The sequence below is a fragment of the Myotis myotis genome, unplaced genomic scaffold (genome assembly GCF_014108235.1).
Source record: "Myotis myotis isolate mMyoMyo1 unplaced genomic scaffold, mMyoMyo1.p scaffold_m19_p_1, whole genome shotgun sequence".
NCBI classification, from domain to species: domain Eukaryota; kingdom Metazoa; phylum Chordata; class Mammalia; order Chiroptera; family Vespertilionidae; genus Myotis; species Myotis myotis.
The window spans coordinates 72,074,271-72,097,446 of NW_023416313.1; the positions used below are offsets into that span (position 1 = coordinate 72,074,271).

The 23,176-nt window shown below is 50.0% G+C and overlaps 1 protein-coding gene across 1 annotated transcript; it reads right to left on the reverse strand.

Annotated features, from left to right (window-relative positions):
* Positions 1-851: 851 nt before the first annotated feature.
* ECHDC3 (enoyl-CoA hydratase domain containing 3) lies at positions 852-23,121 on the reverse strand. Its single transcript, XM_036341163.1, has 5 exons — positions 22,837-23,121; positions 12,787-12,908; positions 11,062-11,159; positions 9,300-9,500; positions 852-2,199 (listed from the first exon to the last, which is right to left on the reverse strand). Exons 1-5 carry the CDS (start codon positions 23,004-23,006, stop codon positions 1,888-1,890), a joined length of 903 nt encoding a protein of 300 aa, XP_036197056.1. The 5' UTR covers positions 23,007-23,121; the 3' UTR covers positions 852-1,887.
* Positions 23,122-23,176: the final 55 nt, after the last annotated feature.

Genomic DNA, 23,176 nt, shown 5'->3' on the forward strand with positions numbered 1-23,176 from the left:
ACTGTTCTGGCAGCTCCATCCTTCACCACCTACTTTAGGACTGCAGCCAGCTCTTTATTACTTTTGTAGAAAAACTCCATTAGTGGTCTGCCAGTAACTCAAATCCGATGTCCCCTGCACACTAGCAGAGTTCTGTAGCAAGGAGTGCCTGGTCTGTTATTTTAATTGGAGAGCTGCCATGGAGCAGGAAAGTCACTTCTTCGGGCTGGCCTCCCCATGAGGCAGTGTGGCCAGGAGAAAGCATCCATGGCTTCACCAGGCAGATAGAGTTTGGAACCCTCACTGTACTCAGTGTCAGCTGTTTGATCTGGGACCAAGTGGGCCTCAGCTACTCACATGTGAGATGGAGATCACTGTAGGTCCTGCTCCCTGGGTGTGGTGAGGACTGAAGGAGAATGTAGCATGTCAGGTGTCCAGCAGATGGTAGCTCGAATGATCTTTCCGCTCTGGAGGGGCACTCTTAGAACAAGCTCTTCCTTTCCAAGAAAAAACTCTTTTATTAACCTTCCTAAACTTGTTAAAGAAAAAAAAAACCTACACAAAAACATGTCAATCTGAATAGAAACCTGTGAAACCACTAGGGGACATCATACCAAGAAATGCTTGCCCTGAGTGAGAACCACTGGTTAGAGCCACATGTTTCTCGTCTTTGGTTACTAACCACATTTAGGACCCCTTTCTACTCTACGTAAGATAAGCTGGGCAAGCCCTAACCGGTGTGGCTCAGGGGATAGAGCGTTGGCCTGCGGACTGAAGGGTCCCGGGTTCGATTCCGGTCAAGGGCATGTACCTTGGTTGCGGGCACATCCGGGTGGGGGGGGGGGGTGCAGGTGGCGGCTGATCAATGTTTCTCTCTCATTGATGTTTCTACCTCTCTATTCCTCTCCCTTCCTCTCTGTAAAAAATCAATAAAATATATTTTTAAAAAAAGATAAGCTGGGCAAGTTTGAGGACAGGAGATTTAGAACATATCTTGGGTCAGCCTGAACCAGAAGCCAGAAAGTAGCATGTTTAGGTCCTAAGCCAAGCCCTTGCTCAGCTGGGAACTCAACTGCCTGATGCTACTGTGGATTCTCACCAGAAGCTGAGCAGAGTTTGGAAGCATGTCCGGAGCAGGTGATTTTTAGTGGGTAGGACGTGTGCTCTGCATCCTTCCCACCTATCCTGATGTTTTTATCCTCAGGTTATGCCCAGGGTCCCGGTTTCACAGTAGCTCCAATGGCCAGGACATTCACTACAGAAACATCAGGCACCTACTCTGTGTCCATAGCACAGGCATACAAAGAATGAATTCATTTATTTTTTTCCTCAAACAGCTTATATTCTGGTTAAGAAGATAAAATACCAGTCTCTCTAAATACTTAATATTTTAAAGTCACATAAGATTATTCCAAAGCCATAGGCATGATTCTTTCTCAATAGAACCAAAATGTGCAATGTGGAGACTACCTCATGGAGATTGGAAATGGTTCGTGTGTCTGGGCAACCAGAACTACCTCCACCGTACGGGACATTTCTGATAACAGAAGCAGGTTGGCATCCTTCTTTCATGCTTCATTTTATCGTCACCTTCTCCCATGTCGGGGTGGTCCCACACTTAAGGTCCCATGAAGAAGTTTATCAAAATCCAGGCTTATTACCACAGCTGACCCAGCATAGGTGCTCACTACCCTTAAATTAGCATCTCCTTTGAATCTCGGTTTCATCCTTTTCCCAGGAACCATGGCTTTGAATATAGACCCCATGCAGTGGGACCATGACTAATGGTACAGAAGCAGTCTGTCTGCTGTTCCTGTCATGAGGCAGCAGTGGTGGCTGGGGGGGCGAGGAGCATCCTGAGTGCTGCTCACTGGGTCACACTCCCTCCATCCCTCTGTTCAGGCCGGCTCAGTGTGACCAGACGGGTTTTCTCTTCTGGATGAAGGCCTTGATTCCCTCCTGCCCATCTTGCAGGGCCACATTGTCCACCATGGTCTGGGAGGCCAGGTGGTAGGCCGTTCTAAGGTCCTGGTGCACTTGCTTGTAGAAGGCAGCCTTGCCCAAAGACACCACAGGACGGCTCAAGGAGGCGATCTTCCTTGCGATTCTCATGGTCTCTTCCTCCAGCTGCTCTTCCGGCACCACTCTACTGAGCATCCCATGGAGCAAGGCTTCCTGAGCAGATATGGGTTCCCCGGTGAAGAGCATTTCTAAGGCGACCTGGGGGAGGAAACACGGGCAGTTATTAAGGCACTCTCCTCCTGACCCCTGCCACCTACGTCCCACCCTCTCCATTTCACTCTGCGGGGATGGTTGGTGTCCTGGTGTCCTGACTTCCTGACAACCTGGGCCAGTTCTCAGGAACAGACTGGATCTTTCCAAGAGCAAGGAGAAGGAGGGACTCTCCGTGTCGTCCTGTTCTTTCCCTAAGCTGAACTCCCTGCCCTGCAGAGGCAGGAGATTTGAGCTGCCTCTTTCAAGGGCCACGCACAGGACAGCGGCCACATCTGATGGGACAAAACTAAAAACACCGCAGAGCGAGGCCCGTCGCCTTGCACAAGCCAATGCAGTGAGTGGTTATTTTCCAGAAGAAAGGGATGTTCAGAGAAGCCACCACCTCAGCCTGAGTTGAAAGAGCAGCCTCGTCTCCCAGAGGAGGAGGGGAATGAAAGGAACATCTTCTAGGGACAGATGGAGGGGCCCAGCATGATGTTAACTTATAAGAAGAGAATGCCCTCTTTCCAGAACCCTCTCCCCCCAGATTTCTGAGGCCCGCAGAAAGGGGGAGTACACCTTTCTCACTACAGTTTCCTCAGTTCTGTCCGCCTGCCATACTGTGCCCCGATTCTTTAATTCTACAAAGCTGAGCTTTTTGAAACTAAAATGTGATTTAGAAAAAGGGCTCCCAGATGCACAAGAAACACTTGTGCCTCTCTTCTCCCTCTCCCCTTGCTCCCTCTCCTGCGGCCCAGCTGGCATCTTAGCTGTTCCTTGAACACACCAAGTGTGCTGTCACCTCAGTCCTATACTTGCTGTTCCCTTGGACTGCAATGCTGTGTCCCCAGATAGCCTCACGGCCTGTTCCCTCATCTCCTTTAGGTCTCTGCTCACATGTCTCCTCATCAGTGAGGTACTCTATGACAATACCAGCCTATTAAAATTGCGATCCAACCTCAGCACTACCCCATTTCTGGCTCTATTTTAATCCTTTGTACTTTCATCATTTAACAAACCATATACTGTACATGTTTATTTGTTTACTAGAGGTCTGGTGCACGAAATTCGTGCAAGGGACTTGGCCCGGACAGCCCCAGCTTCTCTGGAAGGTCATCTGGAAGGATGTCCAGAAGGTTGTTCGGCTGTCTGGTCTAATTAGCATAGTATGCTTTTATTATTATAGATTAGATTATCTCCTTTGCTGGCATGTAAATTTGACTAGGGCAGAGGTTATTTTGTTGTTGTTGTTAATCCTATCCTGAGGATTAATTTTCCATTGCTTTTATTTATTTACTAGAGGCCCAGTGCACGGATCTGTGCACCAGTGGGGTCCCTCAGCCTGGCCTGTGGGGATCAGGCTGAAACCGGCTCTCCAACATCTCCCAAGGGGTCCCAGATTGTGAGAGGGTGCAGGCCACTCTGAGGGACTCCACCTGTGCACGATTGGGGCTGGGGAGGGACCGTGGGAGGGCTCCAGGGAGTGTCTGGCCCATCTTGCCCAATCCCTATCGGCTGGACCCCAGCAGCAAGCTAACTACCCAGTCAGAGGGTCTGCCCCCTGGTGGTCAGTGCATGTCATAGCGACTGGTTGAACGATCAAATGAACAGTTGGACACTTAGCATATTAGGCTTTTATTATTTTTTTTTTTTAAGAAAGGGGCTTGCTTAGTTTCACTTTATCATGCTCTCAGGCTAACCTTGACTGAGGTTGGTGTTCTGTTTTAAATCCTCACCTGAGGATATTTTGAGAGATAGTGGAAGAAAGATGAAAAGACAGAGAAAAATGTGAAAGAAATACATCGATTGGTTGCTTCCTGCATGAGTTCTGACCAGGGCCCGGGAGGTGCATGCAACCGAGGTATGTGCCCTTAACAAGAATCAAACCTGGAATATTTTGGTCTGCAGGCTGACGCTCTATCCACTGAGCCAAACCGGCTAGGGCCATTTTTCCATTGCTTTTAGCTAGAGTGGAAGGTGGCGGGGGGTGGGGTGGGGAGGGAAGGGGGGCCGCGGCAGCAGGACAACACATTGATGTGAGAAAGACACATCCATTGGTCGCCTCCGACCGGGGTTGGGTAAAGAACCTGCAACCCAGGTACGTGCCCTGGACTGGGAATCGAACCCACGACTCTTTGGTGCATGGGTCGACATCTAACCACTGAGCTACGCTGGCCAGGATGAGTTTTCTCTTTAGTGTTCTGTTCATTTCTGTGTCTCCAGCATCAGAAGAATGCCTTGCATGTGGCAGACAACCTATTAAATAGTCATCAATGAATGATTTAATGAATGAACGGATGAAGGCAAACAGTACAGCCAAAGTGGCACTATAGTTCTTTAAAGGCTAGGTCAAAGGGGGATACGGCTTCCATCTGGCTCTTTCCCTTGGCAACGCAGACTGAGAACCCGGCTGCCCCGCTCTGAGGAAGCGCAAGCCACACCGCCCAGAGGCTGCACTAAGTGCCTGAGTCCCCGCTGAGAGGCAGCCTCTGCAGCCAGCGTGAGTGAACATGCCTTACACCGACGGTCCCCAGCTGTCACTCCCCTACCCTGAAGTCTCCTAGCTGAGGCCACAGACACTGTGAAGCAGAGATCAGCTTTCCTCACTGACCTCGAGCCCTGTCCGAATTGCAGATTCATGAGCTAAACAAACTGCTGCTGTTCTGAGTCACTAAGAATAGTGGTTACGCAGTGAGAGATAATGGGAACAGTTTATACTATATATAAGACACAGCGCATCAGCACACTCTACTTACTGTTTAAGTTTCTATGTAGTGGGCCCTGGAAGCTTCCGGTGAGAGAGCATTTAGATCTAGCTTCTCAGTCTCAGTGCCATTGTATCTTCTGGACCAGATAATGTTTTGTTGTGTGGTTTTGTCCTGCGCAGGGTAGCATCCCTGGCCTCTGTCTACTGGGTGCCAGTAGTATACCCCACTCCCAATTTGTGATGATCAGAAATAGCAGCAGGCATTACCAAATGTCCCCGGGGCCAAAATTGCTTAGTTTATTTTATTTATTTACTTTTTAATTGATTTTAGAGAGAGGAAGAGGAAGAGGGGGGGAGAGAGAGAGAGAGAGAGAGAGAGAGAGAGAGAGAGAGAGAGAGAGAAACACTGATGTGAAGGAAACATTGTTTGGTTGTTTCCCGACCGGGGATCAAACCTGGGGATGTGCCCTGACTGGGAATGAATCTGCCACCTTCTGATGCACAGGATGACACCCTAACTGAACCACACCGGCCAGGGCAGCCCCCAGTTTAGAACCACTGATTTAGATGGTTTTAAAATCAAGACTAGATTATGCTTCTGCTATCCTGACATTTTTCTGTCCAGGAGACCAAGGAGGTCTTAACGGGTTTAAAGCTGCTCGTGAAAGACATTTTGACTGGAACAGGGTCAGGGCCAGAGGCCTGGACAGAGTTCCTGGCCTACCTTTAGCTTCCTAAGTCACCCACGCCTAGCTTATGCCTCTTTCTGGGCCTCAGTTTCCTCACCTGCCTAGTGGGGTAATACCGTTTGGCACCGTGTTGATTTATGGGGACTTTACCCAGGCAGATTAGGTGATAGAGCGGCATTCCCTAAGAAATAGAAAGCCTGTTTATTTTATAGTGCACAAGCAACAATCTTTATTTACTGTTTATTATCCAGTGGGCCCCTGAAACTTCAGGTGAGAGAGAAGAAAATAACTCCTTTTCCCTAATAAACTCTTGTTCATTTTAGGGGTACTTTTTTGGGCCCCCTAACAAGTTGGTGATTTACTACTTCCTCCTCCTGAGCTATCTGCATTAAAAACAATAAAAAGGACTGGAGGCCAACACTCACTCCTAGGGTGGTGGAGCTTGTGTCTGGATGTCCCTGAGGCCACTTACTAACCACAGATCTTAAGGGAACAATTCAACCCATCTGAGTCTGTTTCCTTATCTGAAAAACAGGAAGAAGAACACCATCTTCTGCAGAATGGTTAAGATTAGAGACAACGTATACAGTTTATTCTACAGTGCTGGGCACTCAGTAGCACTAATAAGTGCAGTGGCTATTATTCACATGCTTATTCCAGCTATAAACATGTATGAATCTCTAATGCTGTGTTTTAGGGATCATGGCCCCAGGAAGCAGAGCAGTCTTCCAGATCCCCTCTAGTCACACCGATGACAAGAACCAGCTGGTGGCAGTGGAGGGACTGGGATGCTGGAGGACTCAGAAGGGAATGAAGCTGACAGGATCACCGGGCTAATTTAATTGGCTGGGCAACCAGAGAAATAAGTAAATTAGGAAGCATGTTCTCAAAGGCTAAGGCACCTCTGACAGCCACAGGAATCACTGACAGAGTGCAGATTTTGATGCAGTCGGTCTGAGGGGCTGAGACCTGCATTTCTCCAGGCTCTGGTGAACTGCACACCAGCTGAGGGTCAATGCCTTAACTCTCCTTCCAGCTTGGAAGTTCTACTCTGTTCTAATGAGACAACTGAGAAATCAGATTCTACAGACACACAAGTTACCGTGGGTAAACAGGTGGCAGCAAGTGTTCCTACTGCAGAGAAATTACTGGCTTGGAAGGAGGGGGTTCGGATCTTTCATGTGCTCCACAGGGGTGCCACCCGCTGAGGCACCAGCTCCACATTTCTGAACAAGGCCAGCTCAGATAGGCAAAGGGAGCAGCTGCACCAGGCAGGTTGTTTATATGGTGCAATGAAGACACATTATTTAACTCACACTTTACAATCGTGGAAAATTATTCATGCCCAGGCTCAGTCTGGCTTGAACACAAGGGCTCCAGGCCATCATTTCTGCTCCCAGTGGACCAGCTGCAGCCCTGGTCTCTGGCACAGCTAAGCAGTTTTCCATGATGACCAGCAGAGGGTACTGGTGACCCATATGTGTGGCCTTAAGCTGCCTGAAAAAGGCCCTGTTTCCCAATTAGGTCAGTTTGCAAAAGCCACCTGCTTGCTTCCCTGTGGCTGTGCATGGGGACACGTGCCCAACACCCACACAGTTCACAGGCCTGTGTGTGAATGTGTTCCTGTGGGTGCAATCAAGCAATGACAACAGGTAGGTGTGTTTTGTTCAGGTTTAGATCTTTATGAATCCCCAATTTTCCTCCTAAAGGGGGCCACCCAGGTAAGATCTATAGTCCCAAAACTTGGCAAAGGCCTTGAGTGCCAACAGGCTTTTCACCCCACCAAATTCCACTTATCAATACTGTGATTTCACCTCATTAATACTGACCCGAACCATATCTCTGCCTTATGCCTCCAAGTAGCTCCACATGCAGGGACATCTGTTAGAACTGGAAAAACTCTGAAGACTTCAAAACAAGAATGCTACGCCTGACTAGTGATTCACAGGCCTCCTGGGATCAGGACGGGAGGAGCACAGAGCAGGGATCCGAATGGGACAATACTGGGAATCCTCTCCTGTCTTCTGAGTGGGCCTGGCAATGCCAGAACTTTCTGTGGAAGGACAAAGTACTTTGGTCTTACAACACCCTGCCCTTTAATCTCTCCTGCTGGACAATTATGCAACGTGATTCTGAGAATTGGGCTTTGTGGGAACTGAAGTCCTGTTTATGCCACATTTTCCTTCTCTTTCTTCTCAAAAACTAATTTAAATTTGACAAATATGATATAATGTTTACGTTTTTAGGACTCAATGATAAGCCTTGATTTTTAAAAGTTTGTTTTAAGAGAGAATGGATTCTTATCCTGACAGGGCAATCATGATTTACAGGTTTGAAATGCCTTAACATGGTTGAAGATGAACAGTTGCAGACAGGCTAACCAGACAACCACCCTTTAGTATGCAAAAGGCCTTGTGAGTTGATTTGCACAATTATAAGATAGTTTATTAATAAGCTCTGACTGTTTTTAATGAACGCATTTTAATTTAATGTACTGGCACAAAGTAGGGAACACACACACACACACACACACACACTCACCCCACATTTAAAGTCAGTGTGAATCCTGACAGGATGAAACCACCCCCTTGGGCTGAGCACATTTCAGCAAGCTCTGTGTTTGGCCGGCCACTTACTGTAGTTGTGGAGCCCACGTTCAGCCAGTTTTCGTGTGTGTGTGTGTGTGTGTGTGTGTGTGTGTGTGTGCGCGCGCGCGCTGGTAGGTATCTCTATTCAGAACATCGGCCAAAGCACACACCTCTGTAAAAGCTAATGAGGAAGCAGCGTGAAAGAAAGGCGTGCTTCCCTAAATGTCTCCGTCCCTGTGGCTTGATTTCGCCTGGGTCTCGTTTCTTTTGTGCCTCAGGCATATGAAGAACTGCTGACTTTGTAGATGCTAAATGGACGATATCCTAGAAGGCAATTTAGTTTCCTACCTGCTATACGACAATGTATACGACACCTATGATATGACACCTCCCCCCGCCCATCATTTTTAAAAACAAATTTCCAATTGAGAATGAAGATAGATATTTTTTTTAGAACAAGGAAGCCACTGGTTTCTACTCACAAGATGTTCAATAAATATTGTTTTATGTCTTATAGGAAGGGAGAAAGCTTTGTAAAGAAAATGGATTTAGCAAGGACAAAACAACGTTTACATATGGCTCCTGGGGCAGCTTCAACATGCTGAGCTCAAGATGTTCCATGCCCCTGAAATACAACCATCGTAAAGCTGACACGCTCAGTGTAGCAGCTACTTCAGCCCTTTCTAGAATACGACAGGCTGTCAGCAAACAATCAGCCAGTGACACTCATATCCGAGCCTCTTGGTACTGGCATGCCACCATGCTATTACATGTTATGGACACCTTTTGTGTGCAACAAAACTGTCTCAACTGCATTTCAAATAAGAGTACAAAAAATGTGTGCCTTTATGAAGACAAACAAAAAGATCCAAAAACCTAGCTAGCCACACAGAGGGGCAGGCAACAGCGAAATGCATGATTCAAGAAGTGAAGTGCCCTGTGAGGAGCCATGCATTCCCCGCTGGACAAGAGGCGTTAGAAGGAACACTGCAGCACATCCAGCCAGTCATGCTTCGTGCAGAACATCCTGATTCAAATGGTACTTTAACAAGCGAATTTGGAACCAGCCCTCCAGTGCGTGAGGGTTACGACTAGAGAGGAGGCTGCAGGGGGTCAGATTACCTTTCTTGGCACTGCTCTCCCCAAGGCCACCCCAGGGGTGGAGCAGAAGAGCCCGATGTTCACACCTGGAGTGGCAAATGAGGACTTGTCACTGGCCACGGCAATGTCACAGCTGGCAACCAGCTGACAGCCAGCAGCGGTGGCCAAGCCGTTCACCATGGCGATCACGGGGACGGGATGATTCTGGATCAGCATCATGACCTGAAGGAGCAAACATAACCAGTTCACATCCATCCAAGAGTGAGGTGCAACGTTCATGTTTATTTCATATGACTTTACTGCTTTCAGAGCACTTTTCATCCCCATTAGTGTATCAGATTCTATGGACAAAGGACAGAAGCAGGCACAAAGAGAACTTGCATTGAATATTGACTGTGGACCAGACTGTGCCATTTGACTCCTGAGAAGCCCAGGAGGAAGGAACACTAGTTACAACCGAGACACAGGCTCAGAGGGAAGGAACTGGCCTAAGGCCACGAGATCCACACGTGGTGGCTGTGGGGTCTGAACGCACATCTGTCTGACTCCCAGCCCCTGGCCTCTTCGAGGCTGCGGTCCCCTCCTCTCCGACTGCTTCCTCAGCAGCCCCACAAAAGAACAAAGCTGATTCTCTCTCTGCGGAATGGTTCTGTTCTCACTGAGCCTGTGTGGAGCTCTAGTGTTAAAGGTCTGAAACTGGTATTTGGAATTTCCTTGAAATATTAAGATGGAAAAGGGACTGGAAGGCAATTTCTCTAGTAATTCTCAAATTACCACCATGAATATTCTCTCAATTCTATTAAAATGGCAGGGAACACCCTGTCATCTAAATAAATAAAAGCCCAGCCAGTGTGGCTCAGTGGTTGAGTGTCCACCTATGAACCAGGAGGTCACAGTTGGATTCCCGATCAGAGCACATGCCCGGGTTGTGGGCTCGATCCACAGTGTGGGACGTGCAGGAGGCAGCCAATAATTCACCCTGATCATTGATGTTCTCTATCTCCCTCTCCCTTCCTCTCTGAAAGCAATAAAAACCTATTTTTAAAAATGATAATCTATAATAATAAAAGCATAATATACTAATTAGACCAGACGTCCTTTGGGACGGCCTTCTGGACAAAGCTGGGGCTGCGAGGGAAGCCAGGTCCCAGATGCCTGCTGGCGGCCAGAGGGAAGCCCGGGTCCCCGGTGCCAGAGGGAAGCTGGTGCTGGCAGGCAGGAGAAGGAAGGCCTACTCTTGCACGAATTTCGTGCATCGGGCCTCTAGTAATAAATAAAATTCCTAAAACAGTGCTATTGGTAGAGAGCAGCCAAAAACTTGCTCATGTGATACCCAGTTCCCCTCATAAGTCTCCAGAATTTTAAAATGGTTACTGTTATTCCATTTATAAATGTTCTCTCTTTCCCATTAACAGAACTGTTTTAGTTAAAAAATTAAATTATAATCTTGGATTCTCTATAAAGATGTACATTTCTACCCTTTACCTCTTAAGACATATATACCAAGACATACCCATGATGCTGGAGATGGCAGCTACTAATACCAACATATATTTCACTGTCTTTGGCATATCACATATCAAACTATGGTTGCTTTTTAAAAGTCTAAACCAAATTGTTGCTTGGATGAAGGACTCACCAATGGCCACAGAGGTTTTAGTAGTTCTGCAGTTGGTTAGGTCTCACAGATAAAACCTTACCTGTAAACTAGAAGCCTAATCCAATATTTAATGTGTGTAATTATCATTTTCAGGTTTGCAATGCAAGTTGTCCTCTGGCTTACCTCAGAACAGGTTTGAAATACTTCAGTGTGATATTCTGGACCTTGCTCATCCGTCAGTTCCTTTAAATCATGCCCAGAAGAAAATACAGGTCCCTCAGCTGCAAATGGTTCCAATTGAGAAAATAAAATAAAAAGGTGTAAACAGCAGAACTGGGAAGGTCATTTATTTGTAAATTAAATAATTTTAATGAACAATTGTATCACTGCTGTGGACACAGAAAGTTAATGGCCCAATTTGGTAAGAATAATTCCAGTTAACTGGAAAAGTTGTAGCCAGTATTTTGTGATGACAATTCAACATGAGGCATCTGTACTCTAAAAGGTCCGTGGTGGAAACCAATGAACACGTGCAATTACACATGAGTAACCAAAGCAGATGGACGACTTCTTTCAGAGTTGTCCCTCCAGTCTCAGTTTTGTTTTTGGACTTGATCTGGCCTAAATTTTTGACTCATGTAGGTCCATCAAAATCCACTGTGTCTTCTGTGGCGACCTTGTCATTTAGTCTACAGACAATGGCCATCCGTGCAGGCTGCAATCAGGGAGGTCAGAGGGTAAAGAGAACCTCTTTATTTTTAAAAAATATATTGTTTTATTGATTAAAGAGAGACAGGGAAAGGGAGAGAGACAGAAACACCAATGATGAGAGAGAATCATTGCTCAGCTGCCTCCTGCACACCCCCTTCTGGGGATTGAGCATAAAAACTTGGCACATGCCCTTGACCGGAATGGAACCCGGGACCCTTCAGTCCACAGGCTGACGCGCTATCCACTGAGCCAAACCAGCTAGGGTGAGAGCCTCTTTATTTTTAACATGGGACCTAAGGATGTGGTTTTATTGTTAATGTTAAGATTAATAACAACAAAATGCAATTCCACTGATAAGCTGGTAACACTTTCTCATATTTTCCTTTTGTTGTGACTCTTTTGATGAGCAATATTATTCCCTTTAAACAAGTGAGGGAATTGTGTTGTCTGGAAGTTAACTGTCTTTGCTGCATCTGGGTAACATCCCCGTGGCTGACGAACGATATCTGTCCTATTTCTTTTCAACAGTTGAAAACTTATATTCAACCATAGATAAGGTAACATTCTGAGTATCTGCCTCTAGAAATACTAACCCTTAATTTCTATAGCAACAAAAGTATATCACAGGGTATCCTCCATTTTATTTTTCTATGGATGCTTTAAAATGCTGACACTTATATTACTTAGACCATCACCATCATCACTAGATAATTCATTAACAACTTTTACTGGAGAAGAGCAAGGAAAGAAATGAGCAAACTGAAGAAGATTGCAGATATTGGTTGAAAGTTTGGTAGGAACAGATAAACCAATCAAATGCTTGAGCAGCCTGGTCCCATCGACTTGCTAGGCTACCCAACGGATCAGTGATTAAACTCATCTTATCCGGTCCATGAGGAAACCAATTATCTGATTTCAATGGGGATGCTATGTATCTGACAAAAAGGAAAGATATTTTCCCTGCACAGTAATCTTTGCTATAATTTCCAGTTAGCAGTGTTAGGGAAAAATAGTGTCAACAACGACAAAAATTAGTGTTAGGACCAAGCCCTCCAAATACACAATAGTTTTTCATAATGAATGTTCTTGTAAAGGAGCTTCCAAACAATTCTCCCATTAACTGAGGGACTGCCCCAGTCAACAAAAGAATTTTGAGAGAAGTCTTCAGCACCCTGAGGAAGGATATCAGAGAAGTACCTGAAATGATAATGACTTTCAGATCTGTGCTTTCAGCTTCATGAAGAATGTCCCTTTGGAGAGATTTCAGCATTGCCAGTGACAGCGCATTCCTCCTCTTTGGATTGCTCAAGACAATGTTCCTGCGAAGAACATTTGATAATTACTGGGTCATGCACCAGTCAAAACAAGTGAGGACCCCTGCATTTCCTTCTAATTTGGGAGCTATTTTTAAAACACCAGAAAAGAGAACTGCTGGTGCTTAGAGGCAACTGAGATGGTCTGTCAACTCTCCGGAGTTACGGCTAAGTCAAAACAAGGAGACGTCCGGAAATGCAGGCTGTGCTTTCTCCCTCTTCCCTCGATTTGTTTCTTTTTCAGATTTGCTGTCAGAAACATTGCTGTCAGCACCAAAAGGGCAAGTCAAAGTTGTTCCAAAATCATTGCCGCCCATACCTAGAGGCTGCACAGTTTGTAAGATGGCGGCAGGAGGCAGAGGAATCTGATACACGGTGCCACCTTCAACTTCTTCCCATTGTTCCTCAGAAATAAATTAGGTTAGGAAAAGAACCAAGAACCTGCCCCCATCTCCTCCTACCCACCGCACCGAAGAGGCAGCCAAGGTGCAGCTGCCCATACACACATATGACAGCATTTTTCCATTTCTTATAGTGGCATCCTATAATTCTGCACAATAATTCATGCTGCCTGAACATAGGATGGGATGTGAAGAACAAAAGGACAGAACCATACAGCAAGAGGGCTCTTTTGGACGTGTTATCTCACTGGAAGCTGGCATTCAGAGGCCTGCTCACTCTTTTAAGTATGCTGATTCGCCTGTATTGTCATCGTACTGCCCATACACAGAAATGTCTTATTTTTGCTATTATAAGGAACAAGCAAACCAAACACCAGATTATTAATATATGTTTTATATGTTTCCCATCAGCCTCCACCCACATTTTTTCAGCCTTCCTCATTCTTTTTCGAATCTGATATTCCTACTGCTATGTGTCAACTTGGATTCCCCATAAATAGCCTCCTTTGCCACTGTTTTCTGGGAAACCACTTTGATGACTGAATCTCAGTGTAATACCCTTTTCTTTGGAATACCGTTTCCATTTTGCTGCCACCTTTAGATGGCTGTGATATTCATCATTGTTTCTCATGTGCATGCTGTCTCCTAAGTACAAAAATGACTTGCAGCTGATATGCTGACTTTGAAACCTGTATTTGGGGGTGGGGGGAGTGACCTGGAGATGGTGGTGACAGAATTGCTGATAAACCTTCCAGTAAAATAATGGATGTGCCTGCTGAAGTATACTCATAAAGCTGCCATCCTATCCATGACAGACGCTTAATTAAAAGTCTAAGGCCTCAGGCAAAATTGTGTAAAAAGATCCAGTGCTTCATGGCAGTGTCTGCGCAGATGGGTCTCATTAATCCTTTGGCCTGCGTATGACACACCCTTTGAGTGTGCTCTAAGTTGCTGAGTTCACTTTTCAACCAGTGTCATGAACCAGGCTTCCTGCCCCTGTTCCTGCCACTCCACTAACACTATTCGCACCTAAGGGCTCCTAATCGTCTGAACCGAACCCAGGGGCCATCTGGATCATGCTCTCCTTCTGGAAACGCATGCCTTCTCTCCTGGCTTTTTAGTCCTTCCTCTACTTCTTCCATGGGCTCCTAGTCTTTCTGCTAACATCTAAATGCCAGCCACCTTCAGAGCTCCTGCTCGTGCCTAGAGCAATACCCAATTCATAGCTGGCCCTCATCTATTGCTGAGAGGAACAGCTTTGAAAAGGAACACTGCAAGCTTGACTGGGCTGCTCGAGCTCACCTACTTAGTTACACAGTGCTGCTTCCATGCTGGATTTGGGGGCCTCCTTCCTACTGAACAATTCCCAGCATTTATGATAGGTTGTTCTTCTCTATCTCCCTTCCTGATTCGTGTTTAACTCTGGAGAACTCAACCAGGCCTCCTTTCACAACTGGGCTGCCATGCCACAAGTCAGGCTCCTGACCAGATGGAACCAAATTTGCAGAAGCAGAAGTGCCTTTGAAGATGGGCAGGACGGGCCCCTGCCTGGTCCTGCACTTTGGAACACGGTGCTCTGGGCCTCCTCCCAGCTCTGCCCATCCAGGGGAGCAGGACACCACTAGGATAATGGGAAGTGTTTGCCTGGAATCACCTCCCCCTTCCAAACCTTGCTGCCCTTACCTGAGACCCTGGAGTTCCCTGACTGTGCAGTGGCACCCCTAGGTCCTGGGACTGACCAAGAGGAAGTGTCTGTGGGGAGTGAGAGGACAGAGAGGGCATGTGGATGGGGTGTCTACAGGTTTATGGGCCAAGCCTCTGGAAGAGCAGCGGGAAGGAGGGGTGAAGAGGCCAGAGTGGTGAGCAGAAGCTGGGAAGAAAAAGAAAAACTGCCGGTTAGCAGCCGGCTCTCCACTGTGGGGGGACTCCTAGGAGCCTGAGGGTTGTAAATTCAAACATGACCTTCCAGGTTTTATGAAGTACTACATGTCAGGGCAGGAGAAGAAAACACATTTAGCAGTTAGTGTGTGACTTTTAAATACGTAGATATGCTAAACGGGCCTATCATGGGGTCCTTGACAGGCCAGGCAAATGTCAGGCTGAGGCCTGGATGGGGCTTGAGGCCCTGCAACCTTGACTTCATGGTGCGGCTTGCACTGTGCACAGGGGTGGTTGTAAGGGGCTTGCACTGTGCAAAGGGGTGTTTTTAAGGGGCTTGCACTGTGCACAGGGGTGTTTTTAAGGGGCCTGAACAGTGCACAGGGGTGGTTTTAAGGGGCTTGCACTGTGCACAGGGTGTTTTTAAGGGGCCTGCACTGTGCACAGGGGTGGTTTTAAGGGGCTTGCACTGTGCAAAGGGGTGTTTTTAAGGGGCTTGCACTGTGCACAGGGGTGTTTTTAAGGGGCCTGCACTGTGCACAGGGGTGGTTTTAAGGGGCTTGCACTGTGCACAGGGGTGTTTTTAAGGGGCTTGCACAGTGCACAGGGGTGTTTTAAGGGGCTTGCAATGTGTGCACAGGGGTGTTTTAAGGGGCGTGCACTGTGCACAGGGGTGTTTTTAAGGGGCTTGCACTGTGTGCACAGGGGTGTTTTAAGGAGCTTGCACTGTGCACGGGGGTGTTTTAAGGTGCTTCCACTGTGTGCACAGGGGTGTTTTAAGGGGCTTGCACTGTGCACAGGGGTGTTTTTAAGGGGCTTGCACTGTGTGCACAGGGGTGTTTTAAGGGGCTTGCACTGTGCACAGGGGTGTTTTTAAGGGGCTTGCACTGTGCACAGGGGTGTATTAAGGGGCTTCCACTGTGTGCACAGGGGTGTTTTTAAGGGGCTTGCACTGTGCACAGGGGTGTTTTTAAGGGGCTTGCACTGTGCACAGGGGAGTTTTTAAGGGACTTGCACAGTGCACAGGGGTGTTAAGGGGCTTGCACTGTGTGCAGAGGGCTGTTTTAAGGGGCTTGCACTGTGAACAGGGGTGTTTATAAGGGGCTTGCACTGTGCACAGGGGTAGTTTAAGGGGCTTGCACTGTGCACAGGGGTGTTTTTAAGGGGCCTGCACTGTGCACAGGGGTGGTTTTCAGGGGCCTGCACTGTGCACAGCGGTGTTTTTAAGGGGCCTGCACTGTGCACACGGGTGGTTTTAAGGGGCCTGCACTGTGCACAGCGGTGGTTTTAAGGGGCCTGCACTGTGCACATGCGTGTTTTTAAGGGGCCTGCACTGTGCACAGGGGTGTTTTTAAGGGGCCTGCACTGTGCACAGGGGTGTTTTTAAGGGGCCTGCACTGTGCACAGGGGTGTTTTTAAGGGGCCTGCACCGTGCACAGCGGTGGTTTTAAGGGGCTTGCACTGTGCACAGGGGTGGTTTTAGGGGCCTGCACTGTGCACAGGGGTGTTTTTAAGGGGCCTGCACTGTGCACACGGGTGTTTTTAAGGGGCTTGCACTGTGTGCACAGGGGTGGTTTTAAGGGACTTGCACTGTGCACAGGGGTGGTTTTAAGGAGCCTGAACAGTGCACAGGGGTGTTTTAAGGGGCCTGCACTGTGCACAGGGGTGTTTTAAGGGGCTTGCACTGTGCACAGGGGTGTTTTTAAGGGGCCTACACTGTGCACAGGAGTGTTTTTAAGGGGCCTGCACTGTGCACAGGGGTGTTTTTAAGGGGCCTGCACTGTGCACACTCGTGTTTTTAAGGAGCCTGCACTGTGCACAGGGGTGTTTTAAGGGGCTTGCACTGTGCACAGGGGTGGTTTTAAGGGGCCTGCACTGTGCACAGGGGTGTTTTTAAGGGGCCTGCACTGTGCACAGGGGTGTTTTAAGGGGCCTGCACTGTGCACAGGTGTGTTTTTAAGGGGATTGAACTGTGCACAGGGGTGGTTTTAAGGGGCCTGCACTGTGCACAGGGGTGTATTTAAGGGGCCTGCACTGTGCACAGGGGTGTTTTTAAGGGGCTTGCACTGTGCACAGGGGTGTTTTTAAGGGGCTTGCACTGTGCACAGGGGTGTTTTAAGGGGCTTGCACTGTGAACAGGGGTGTTTTTAAGGGTCTTGCACTGTGTGCACAGGGGTGTTTTAAGGGGCTTGCACTGTGCACAGGGGTGTTTTAAGGGGCTTGCACTGTGAACAGGGGTGTTTTTAAGGGTCTTGCACTGTGTGCACAGGGGTGTTTTAAGGGGCTTGCACTGTGCACAGGGGTGTTTTTAAGGGGCCTGCACTGTGCACAGGGGTGTTTTAACGGGCTTGCAATGTGCACAGGGGTGTTTTTAAGGGGCCTGCACTGTGCACAGGGGTGGTTTTAAGGGGCTTGCACTGTGCACAGGGGTGTTCTTAAGGGGCCTGCACTGTGCACAGTAGTGTTTTTAAGGGGCTTGCACTGTGCACAGGGGTAGTTTAAGGGGTCTGCACTGTGCACAGCGGTGGTTTTAAGGGGCCTGCACTGTGCACAGGGGTGTTTTTATGGGGCCTGCACTGTGCACAGGGGTGTTTTTAAGGGGCTTCCACTGTGCACAGGGGTGGTTTTAAGGGGCCTGCACTGTGCACAGGGGTGTTTTTAAAGGGCCTTCACTGTGCACACGGGTGGTTTTAAGGGGCTTCCACTGTGCACAGGGGTGTTTTTAAGGGGCCTGCACTGTGCACAGGGGTGTTTTTAAGGTGCCTGCACTGTGCACAGGGGTGTTTTTAGGGGCCTGCACTGTGCACAGGGGTGTTTTTAAGGGGCTTGCACTGTGTGCACAGGGGTGGTTTTAAGGGGCTTGCACTGTGCACAGGGGTGTTTTAAGGGGCTTGCACTGTGCACAGGGGTGGTTTTAAGGGACTTGCACTGTGTGAACAGGGGTGGTTTTAAGGGGCTTGCACTGTGTGAACAGGGGTGGTTTTAAGGGGCTTGCACTGTGCACAGGGGTGTTTTAAGGGGCTTGCACTGTGTGCACAGGGGTGTTTTAAGGGGCCTGCACTGTGCACAGGTGTGTTTTTAAGGGGATTGAACTGTGCACAGGGGTGGTTTTAAGGGGCCTGCACGGTGCACAGGGGTGTATTTAAGGGGCCTGCACTGTGCACAGGGGTGTTTTTAAGGGGCTTGCACTGTGCACAGGGGTGTTTTTAAGGGGCTTGCACTGTGCACAGAGGTGTTTTAAGGGGCTTGCACTGTGCACAGGGGTTTTTTTAAGGGGCTTGCACTGTGCACAGGGGTGTTTTAAGGGGCTTGCACTGTGAACAGGGGTATTTTTAAGGGGCTTGCACTGTGTGCACAGGGGTGTTTTAAGGGGCTTGCACTGTACACGGGGTGTTTCTAAGGGGCTTGCACTGTGCACAGGGGTGTTTTAAGGGGCTTCCACTGTGTGCACAGGGGTGTTTTAAGGGGCTTGCACTGTGCACAGGGGTGTTTATAAGGGGCCTGCACTGTGTGCACAGGGGTGTTTTAAGGGGGTTGAACTATGCACAGGGGTGTTTTTAAGGGGCCTGCACTGTGCACAGGGGTGTTTTAACGGGCTTGCACTGTGCACAGGGGTGTTTTTAAGGGGCCTGCACTGTGCACACTCGTGTTTTTAAGGAGCCTGCACTGTGCACAGGGGTGTTTTTAGGGGCTTGCACTGTGCACAGGGGTGGTTTTAAGGGGCCTGCACTGTGCACAGGGGTGTTTTTAAGGGGCCTGCACTGTGCACAGGTGTGTTTTTAAGGGGATTGAACTGTGCACAGGGGTGGTTTTAAGGGGCCTGCACGGTGCACAGGGGTGTATTTAAGGGGCCTGCACTGTGCACAGGGGTGTTTTTAAGGGGCTTGCACTGTGCACAGGGGTGTTTTTAAGGGGCTTGCACTGTGCACAGGGGTGTTTTAAGGGGCTTGCACTGTGAACAGGGGTATTTTTAAGGGGCTTGCACTGTGTGCACAGGGGTGTTTTAAGGGGCTTGCACTGTACACGGGGTGTTTCTAAGGGGCTTGCACTGTGCACAGGGGTGTTTTAAGGGGCTTCCACTGTGTGCACAGGGGTGTTTTAAGGGGCTTGCACTGTGCACAGGGGTGTTTATAAGGGGCTTGCACTGTGTGCACAGGGGTGTTTTAAGGGGGTTGAACTGTGCATAGGGGTGTTTTTAAGGGGCCTGCACTGTGCACAGGGGTGTTTTAACGGGCTAGCACTGTGTACAGGGGTGTTTTTAAGGGGCCTGACTATGCACAGGGGTGGTTTTAAGGGGCTTGCACTGTGCACAGGGGTAGTTTAAGGGGCCTGCACTGTGCACAGGGGTGTTTTTAAGGGGCCTGCACTGTGCACAGGGGTGTTTTTAAGGGGCCAGCACCGTGCACAGCGGTGGTTTTAAGGGGCTTGCACTGTGCACAGGGGTGGTTTTAGGGGCCTGCACTGTGCACAGGGGTGTTTTTAAGGGGCCTGCACTGTGCACACGGGTGTTTTTAAGGGGCTGCACTGTGTGCACAGGGGTGGTTTTAAGGAGCCTGAACAGTGCACAGGGGTGTTTTTAAGGGGCCTGCACTGTGCACAGGGGTGTTTTAAGGGGCTTGCACTGTGCACAGGGGTGTTTTTAAGGGGCCTACACTGTGCACAGGGGTGTTTTTAAGGGGCCTGCACTGTGCACAGGGGTGTTTTTAAGGGGCCTGCACTGTGCACAGGGGTGTTTTAAGGGGCTTGCACTGTGCACAGGGGTGGTTTTAAGTGGCTTGCACTGTGAACAGGGGTGTTTTTAAGGAGCCTGCACTGTGCACAGGGGTGTTTTAAGGGGCTTGCACTGTGCACAGGGGTGTTTTAAGGGGCTTGCACTGTGCACAGGGGTGTTTTTAAGGGGCCTGCACTGTGCACAGGGGTGTTTTAAGGGGCTTGCACTGTGCACAGGGGTGGTTTTTAAGGGGCCTGCACTGTGCACAGGGGTGTTTTAAGGGGCTTGCACTGTGCACAGGGGTGGTTTTAAGGGGCCTGCACTGTGCACAGGGGTGTTTTTAAGGAGCCTGCACTGTGCACAGGGGTGTTTTAAGGGGCTTGCACTGTGCACAGGGGTGTTTTAAGGGGCTTGCACTGTGCACAGGGGTGTTTTTAAGGGGCTTGCACTGTGCACAGGGGTGTTTTAAGGGGCTTGCACTGTGAACAGGGGTATTTTTTAAGGGGCTTGCACTGTGCACAGGGGTGTTTTAAGGGGCTTGCACTGTGCACAGGGGTTTTTTTAAGGGGCTTGCACTGTGCACAGGGGTGTTTTAAGGGGCTTGCACTGTGAACAGGGGTATTTTTAAGGGGCTTGCACTGTGTGCACAGGGGTGTTTTAAGGGGCTTGCACTGTGCACAGGGGTGTTTTAAGGGGCTTCCACTGTGTGCACAGGGGTGTTTTTAAGGGCCTTGCACTGTGCACAGGGGTGTTTTTAAGGGGCTTGCACAGTGCACAGGGGTGTTAAGGGGCTTGCACTGTGTGCAGAGGGCTGTTTTAAGGGGCTTGCACTGTGAACAGGGGTGTTTATAAGGGGCTTGCACTGTGCACAGGGGTAGTTTAAGGGGCTTGCACTGTGCACAGGGGTAGTTTAAGGGGCCTGCACTGTGCACAGTAGTGTTTTTAAGGGGCTTGCACTGTGCACAGGGGTGTTAAGGGGCTTGCACTGTGTGCACAGGGGTGTTTTTAAGGGGCTTGCACAGTGCACAGGGGTGTTAAGGGGCTTGCACTGTGTGCAGAGGGCTGTTTTAAGGGGCTTGCACAGTGCACAGGGGTGTTAAGGGGCTTGCACTGTGTGCAGAGGGCTGTTTTAACTGGCTTGCAATGTGCACAGGGGTGTTTTTAAGGGGCCTGCACTATGCACAGGGGTGGTTTTAAGGGGCTTGCACTGTGCACAGGGGTGTTCTTAAGGGGCCTGCACTGTGCACAGTAGTGTTTTTAAGGGGCTTGCACTGTGCACAGGGGTAGTTTAAGGGGCCTGCACTGTGCACAGCGGTGGTTTTAAGGGGCCTGCACTGTGCACATGCCTGTTTTTATGGGGCCTGCACTGTGCACAGGGGTGTTTTTAAGGGGCCTGCACTGTGCACTGGGGTGGTTTTAAGGGGCTTGCACTGTGCACAGGGGTGTTTTAAGGGGCTTGCACTGTGCACATGGGTGTTTTAAGGGGCTTGCACTGTGCACAGGGGTGGTTTTAAGGGGCTTGCACTGTGCACAGGGGTGTTTTAAGGGTGTTGCACTGTGCACAGGGGTGTTTTTAAGGGGCTTGTACTGTGCACAGGGGTGTTTTTAAGGGGCTTGAACTGTGTGCACAGGTGTGTTTTAAGGGGCTTGCACTTTGTACAGGGGTGTTTTTAAGGGACTTGCACTGTGCACAGGGGTGATTTTAAGGGGCCTGCACTGTGCACATGGGTGGTTTTAAGGGGCTTCCACTGTACACAGGGGTGTTTTTAAGGGGCCTGCACTGTGCACTGGGGTGGTTTTAAGGGGCTTGCACTGTGCACAGCGGTGTTTTTAAGGGGGCTGCACTGTGCACAGGGGTGTTTTAAGGGGCTTGCACTGTGCACAGGGGTGGTTTTAAGGGGCATGCACTGTGCACAGGGTTGTTTTTAAGGGGCCTCCACTGTGCACAGGGGTGGTTTTAAGGGGCTTGCACTGTGCACAGGGGTGTTTTTAAGGGGCCTGCACTGTGCACAGGGGTGTTTTAAGGGGCTTGCACTGTGCACAGGGGTGTTTTTAAGGGGCTTGCACTGTGTGCACAGGGGTGTTTTAAGGGGCTTGCACTGTGCACAGGGGTGTTTTTAAGGGGCTTGCACTGTGCACAGGGGTGTTTTTAAGGGGCTTGCACTGTGCACAGGGGTGTTTTTAAGGGGCTTGCACTGTGCACAGGGGTGTTTTAAGGGGCTTGCACAGTGCACAGGGGTATTTTAAGGGGCTTGCACTGTGTGCACAGGTGTGTTTTAAGGGGCTTGCACTCTGTACAGGGGTGTTTTTAAGGGACTTGCACTGTGCACAGGGGTGGTTTTAAGGGGCTTGCACTGTGTGCACAGGGGTGGTTTTAAGGGGCTTGCACTGTGCACAGGGGTGTTTTTAAGGGGCTTGCACTGTGCACAGGGGTGGTTTTAAAGGGCTTGGGCCCGTGGAGACAAAGGGCAGGGCTCGGGACGGTGTGTCCTTCACTGTTTACAGACTGGGCACTTCTGGGTGCGGGCAAGCAGTGGCTCTGCCAGGCCTCCCCAGGCCGTGGAGCCAGGCCCGCTCCTGGCCCCGACCCTCCAGGCAGGGCTTTCTCAGGGGCGCGCGGCGGGGGCACCGGCAGAGCTGCCCACCCGTGCCCGCGGGTCTGAGGGTTCGGGGCCGTCGAGGCAGTCCCACTTGAGGTCCTCCTGTGGGTCCTGCACGGTCCCAAACGCTCCTGCGCCCTGGCAGGGGCTCCTTTAAGCACCGCATCCGCGATTCCTTCGGAGACGGGTAACGCGGGTCCAGGGCGGCAGTCGGCGCCGCCACCGACCGAGCCCGCGTGGGACCCCGCGTGGGGTGCCGGGCGGCCTCTGCCCAGCTCTCTCCCGCCAGCCCGGCCCACCCGGGAACAGCCCCGCACGCCTGCAGCCCGCGCCCCGCCGCTGACCTGATGCCGTCCCGCTGCCGCGAGCTCGTGAGTCGCGACCCCGGCTCCGGCTGCCCGGCCCCGGCGGGCCCTCCGCTGCAGAAGCCGGCGGCGAGCGGAACGCACCGGCCGTGCCGGAGCCAGTCGGGCACCTTGGCCCTGAAGGCCCGCAAGCCCGCGGCGGCGGCCATGGCGTCCGAGACGCGCTCCGAGGGCGCAGGTGCGGGGCTCCGGCCGTGGGAAGATCTGGCTCGGAAGTCCCAGGCCCGGGTCCGGACCGACTCCCCAGGCCGGATCCCTCCGCCGCCCCGCCCCTCGGGCCGTCACTCCACAGCCCGGTCCCCCGCGGGCCCGCCCCGGC

Excerpts from the sequence above, each read along its gene's own strand:
- ECHDC3 (XM_036341163.1), bottom strand. The coding sequence starts at position 23,006 with ATGGCCGCCGCCGCGGGCTTGCGGGCCTTCAGGGCCAAGGTGCCCGAC. Across the intron at positions 12,909-22,836 it reads CGGCAGCGGGACGGCATCAG|GAACATTGTCTTGAGCAATC; the intron begins GTCAGCGGCGGG and ends TGTTCTTCGCAG. Across the intron at positions 11,160-12,786 it reads GAAAGTCATTATCATTTCAG|CTGAGGGACCTGTATTTTCT; the intron begins GTACTTCTCTGA and ends AACCATTTGCAG.